Consider the following 5,320-nt stretch of genomic DNA (forward strand, 5'->3'; position numbering starts at 1 on the left):
TTAATAATCAGACCATCAAACACAATAATATGTTATTGTCAACTAAAAAAATGTTATTCAACCCAACCGGTAGTTGAATGGTTAGAAGGGTTGTGTTACCCATCCATGTGTGTGTGTGGTGGTGGTGATGTGCGTACATTGTTCTCTGTATTTCTTTAAACTTTTATCAAGACACAAAACAATTTTTATTATCTGAACTTTTTCTTAATTTGAATACAAACACGTCATAGAAATCTGGAGTTCATGTTGCTATTCTCATTCCTTCGCCAGTTGATATTCCGTGGGGAGCACATTTGAGCCACCGCTAGTTTATAATAATCTTTTATACAAATGCATGGTTTCTAATATCTCAACGTTCCAACCTTCTAGACATGGAGACTGCCTAAAGAAAGTATTATTTTTACCATTATCACCTCTTTATCTGGTAGAAGAAGACATCCTTTTTACATAAGTATGACATAATTTCTAAAACACATACAATGATTTTATTTTCATTATGAATAATTTATTTGTACGTGATTCATACAAGTTTGGTTGCACACTTGCGGAACATCCAATGAATTTTCCAAATTTAGTTACAGACCAAGCATGGCATGAGAAAAACTAACAATGATGTGTGCCTGAGCATCTTTTCACCATGAAAAAAGGCATTTTGGGAGTCTTGATCGTCACTGAAAGTAAGCTGATTGATACATTGCGAACCCTTGTGCTTTTCTAGAAGACAGAGACCAGAATTGGACAAAGAATTTGAACCGTATGTACCAGTTTCCAAATTGAGGCCCTGATATTGATATGTATGTGTGGTGCTTTTTCAAGTAAGCCTGAAATGCAGGTTGTATTGACATGTAGAAATGGCTTTTCAAGTATGGCTGCAATACAGTTCTAAAACACGACACATTTATTATATACCCCAGAACATTTGAAAAAAGTTTGATGTGGGTACTGGTATTTTTTAGAACAAGACTAAGCCCCCACAAAACCATATGAGGTACCAACAGTTTCAGTAACATATTAACTCACTGGTGTTATTAATCCCGAAAATCTGGGTGTGTACTGGTCCAGAAAATTACCTAAGAAATAGTTGCAAGTGATAGCAGAAACTGGTGGCCTACAAAAACTGTAAGCAAACATTACAAAGTAGTCATGATATATATGAAAATCTTCCGAACATTACAACAGATCACCATATACGAATAAAATTAGTTGAAAGTAATTGGACATATTATGACATGCTCAATAAAAATCATTAACTATGCAATTTAATGGCAGTTTCGAGTATCACACCGCGAATGTGCTTCGCCTACTTGTTCCTCAACGAGAACATTGTACACACATGTAGAAAGAACCAAATCAATTTACAAACAGAATAAAGAATGGTCACAAGATTTTACATGTTCGTTGTTCTCGGTAGAAATAAATAGGATCAGCAGTTCCTTACTAACGAATCGGAAACCAAGAGTTCATTATTGTATGTTCCATCAACCTCTATGAGATCCCGATGATATGAAAAAAAAACAAGTTAAGAGGAAATCCATGATTTTGTTTCATTCAAGCTATACACGGAGTACATAGCAATCAATGGATACCGATTTTAATTGGCTTACATAATTCGTTACCTTCCTGGGAGCCTCAAATTTGATCGGAGATCCAAAGTAGTCAAGTTGGATGAACACGGTTGTTCAGTGATGGCAATTGAACACAACTTGCCTACCATCGACGTACATAATGGATGAACCTACCATCAACGTACCATTATGAATGTAGAATTCCCTTTAACAGTAGATTATATATATAGGTAAATGTGCCCGTGTGTTGCAATGTGAGAAATAAAATCCTCACATGCCCCCAAAGATTTATCCGTGTTACCACTTCTTTTCGCTGGCACACAATTTAATAGATCCAATTGCTATTTCTTTCAAATCTGAATTTTAATGCTACTGGAACATAAATATCAGAGTATCATGGCTCAGTTTTTCCCTTACCTATACACCTAAATCAAATAAAAATGCAAACATGGCAATTAGAACAGAGGAACACCAAAGCAGATGTAAACTCCAAGATCTTAGTCTGTTTCCAGATATGTGTATTGTCGAGACAACAACCAAGTGGGTATGCTAGCAGCTAGATTATTACAGAGACAAACGGCAAACCACATGTAGTAACATCGATTTGGCTACTTTCCTAGACTACTGGCTGCAAGGATTTGCTAGTCATGAATAAAACATTCTAAAGTAACCACATAAAATGTGAAACTGGTAGTTCACACAAAATTAGAGCATTGCATTTGAAATAGGCATTGAGGTTGGTGTCTCACCTTGGATGCTAGCCATACCATCAACTATAAATCTGCCTGCTTCGACGTCTTTCCGAAGGATACTGTAGTGTTGGGATACATAACAAACAATAAAGTAGAAGTTAGATCCATCAGTGGATATGCTAGGATGGTCAAGGAGAATATATTTTCCACTCACTTTGTACTTTTGCAACCTCAACTACAACATATGGAAGTTCATTAGCCGTAACATCATTCAAAGCTGTGGCGCTATAAAACTTCATCATTAAAACAAAAAATGATCGCATGTGTGATCATAGCAGTGGACTAAAGTATCACATAAACGGCTCAGCCTGAAATTTTAAACTGGCCTTGTTGCACTCACTAAATCATGAACAGTACCAACACAAAGTTTCAAGCTTTCTGTATGAGATGGACGTATTACCTGAATTCATACTTTAACTTGTTCATAATACATGATATACACAAATATTAGGACATGAACTTCTTATTTGAACTTGCAGTGCCATGGAATTCACAATCCAAAATATTTAATAGCTTTCAGTTTCCATAATCTAGTTTTGACTCAGATAATCCAACAATTGGCAATGAATTTCAGATGTTAAAAGAGTGTGACCATGACCATGATTATAGGAGTACAGAATCTTCGAACGCCTGCGCATGCCACTGAAGCTCACTGTTGCCAGCTCGCCCACGCCTGCTCGCCGGCAGAGCTCATCTCGCGTGCTCGGTACCATTGCTCGCCTTCCCTGCGAGCGCGGTCACAGCTCACCCTGTGATGAGCTGGATGTGCGGCCATTGAGCGACTGTCATGGACAGGCTGCGGATCTTGCTCCCCTCTGCATACCAATGGGAACGTCGACGACAATCGTCCGCTGGAGCGAGTTGACCTGCGCCGGCTGTGGGTCGCAGATCGACGGGAGCTGGTGCACATTCTCATCGCCGACAACCACAAAGACAACCTCCGCCTGCTCCGACACCAGCGCCGCATGATGGACAGGGTCGGCACGCAGCAGCCAACGGCGAAGGTGCCATTGCGGAACCTACGCATCGAGGCGCAGTACAGGATGACCCTTCTGCTAGCACTTGCTGGAAATCTTGACAAATTGGGATATTAACCTCCCCAAGCTAGAGGACCCTTAGCAAGTCTGTATTGAATTATACAAATTAGTTTAGTAAAATATTGGTCAGCACAAAATTTACAGCGAATGCTAGAAGATAAGATATCATCAGACGTAGTATTGCATCAAAATAGCAGTTCCTTGCAGTTATACACTTCTTTGCTCAAAGATCATCAACGCAGGATCTTTCAGAAGATATCTAAATGAGACATTTGATGGTTCTACATCAGCGCGCGCACGTAGAAGCTAATATTTGAGAGCAAGCTAGAAGAACTTAAACAAACTTTTCAGCATCCCGGATCCATTCAAAATAGCCTAATATGATTTATTATGCAAAGTAGGGAGTATTACCTTGAGCCAAATTGATGTTTATCTCAATTCCTAATCAGAGAAATTGGCCGATGAATACCTGCGAGAAATAAATATTTCATCGGCGTGTGAAGAATCGGATGCCCCTTGAAGGAAGATTGAGAGCCAATAACATGTAGAATACCACGAGTTCTGATTGAGTAATTTGAGCAAAGTGAAATCTGATGGGGACACGGGGTCCAAACTCAATCATCACTGAAGTTTTTATTGAAACAAAGTCAAGAAACAGAAGAACTCAAGCACTGAAGTTCTTATTGAAATGGATATCCGATTACAGTCACAGTAACTTTTAAATCCTAGGGGAACATAGAACCTAACAACCTAAGAAATCAGTACCATATATTTCCCTTACGGAGTTGACGCTGATCAACGGTGGCTCGGGTAGGCTGGCGGCTCCACGGTGTGTGGGCGCGACAAGAAGCCCTGTGATGTTACTCCATTTTGCCACACCATTCTGCAAGCACCCTAATGAAAAGGTCAACGAAAATGATCAGCAATTGAAATTGAGTCAGCGATTATTAAAAAAATCCAAAAAGGAGAAGCTGTTAGTAGTTAATTTAAGGTGTAAGGGAGACCATGCTTCCGTAACTCACAACCAACCTTGCAGCCTCGCGTGGCTGTTCATCAACAGAATAGACAGTCAAAAGATATGCGTACCTGCAGAGAGTATGGACCTGGGACTCCAGATCGACGGCTTGACACGCCGGACGACCACGGGCTGACACAAACGTCATGGATGAGCTTCTCAACCAGGCGGCTCCTCTCGCCGCCGGTGCCGCAGACCCGTCTCGAACCACAATCATAGATCAGTGGTGATGGGACGCGTTGCACCTTAGATCGATGCAGCTGTGGCGGCGCTTGGTATGTGGCGGCGTCAGGGCCGGGGCAGGTAGGGTGGAGTGGGTCGTCGATGGCTATCAATGCACGGCGAGATCTGGCAGGCGGTGTGTGGTGGAGTGAGGGGAAGGAGGTGTCGTCCTGGTGATCCGCGACGGCCGCGTTCTGGTATTCCACGACGTATCCGAGGCACCGGCGGCGGTGGCGTCCTGGTGATCCGCGATGGCGGCGGCGGTCGCCGGCGTCGCGGCATCGTCTCATCAGCGTCGGCTTCTGCGGCTGCACCTCGTCCGGAGACGAGGAGTAGCGGCTTGGGATCTCATCCGGACAGGAGGAGATGTGCGGCGAATTGTTTTTTTTTTTCAAGGGTGTGTCTAGGGCACATCTAGATGTGCCTAGTTATTGCACATCTAAGTGAGTGAATCAAGCACAAAGAGGAAAAAAAAAGAAAAAAAAATATTCACACGAATTTCGATGTAAGATCAATAACATAAGACTTATTGCACATCTAGATGTGCTTTAGCAAAACTGTTTTTTCAAACATTAGGAGTAGAGATAAATGCTGGTACAGATGTCCCAAATATAGAAATAAACCCCGCATATTTTTCTTCTTTTCCTTCTCACCGTGATCCTTTGGCTGATGCATATGGCAATGCTTGATTCCATGGACAAAAGTTAATTATCTCTTTCTTAGGAAAAT

The 5,320-nt window shown here is 41.5% G+C and overlaps 1 protein-coding gene across 11 annotated transcripts; it reads right to left on the reverse strand.

Annotated features, from left to right (window-relative positions):
• Window positions 1-483: 483 nt before the first annotated feature.
• On the reverse strand, window positions 484-4,992 carry LOC125551402 (uncharacterized). 11 transcript variants are annotated; one of them, XR_015601219.1, is made up of 7 exons: window positions 4,441-4,992; window positions 4,120-4,248; window positions 3,766-3,823; window positions 2,315-3,441; window positions 1,617-1,735; window positions 1,071-1,117; window positions 484-821 (listed from the first exon to the last, which is right to left on the reverse strand). XR_015601219.1 is itself a non-coding variant. In XM_048714625.2 (2 exons), exons 1-2 carry the CDS (start codon window positions 4,879-4,881, stop codon window positions 4,150-4,152), a joined length of 540 nt encoding a protein of 179 aa, XP_048570582.1. In that variant the 5' UTR covers window positions 4,882-4,992; the 3' UTR covers window positions 3,966-4,149. The 11 variants fall into 11 exon arrangements, 1 of the variants encoding a protein (XP_048570582.1); XR_015601223.1 differs by lacking the exon at window positions 1,617-1,735 and having other exon boundaries at window positions 484-1,117; window positions 2,315-2,376; window positions 2,916-3,441; XR_015601218.1 differs by having other exon boundaries at window positions 484-1,735; window positions 2,315-2,376; window positions 2,916-3,441.
• Window positions 4,993-5,320: the final 328 nt, after the last annotated feature.

The sequence above is a fragment of the Triticum urartu genome, chromosome 4A (assembly GCF_056163025.1).
Source record: "Triticum urartu cultivar PI428250 chromosome 4A, HENAU_Tu73, whole genome shotgun sequence".
Lineage (NCBI taxonomy): Eukaryota > Viridiplantae > Streptophyta > Magnoliopsida > Poales > Poaceae > Triticum > Triticum urartu.

What these genes read in the sequence shown, in the direction of transcription:
- LOC125551402 (XM_048714625.2), bottom strand. Translation starts at nt 4,881, where the DNA reads ATGAGACGATGCCGCGACGCCGGCGACCGCCGCCGCCATCGCGGATCA. An exon ending in CAGGTCCATACTCTCTGCAG is followed by an intron (nt 4,249 to 4,440) that starts GTACGCATATCT and finishes CCTTTTCATTAG; the next exon opens with GGTGCTTGCAGAATGGTGTG.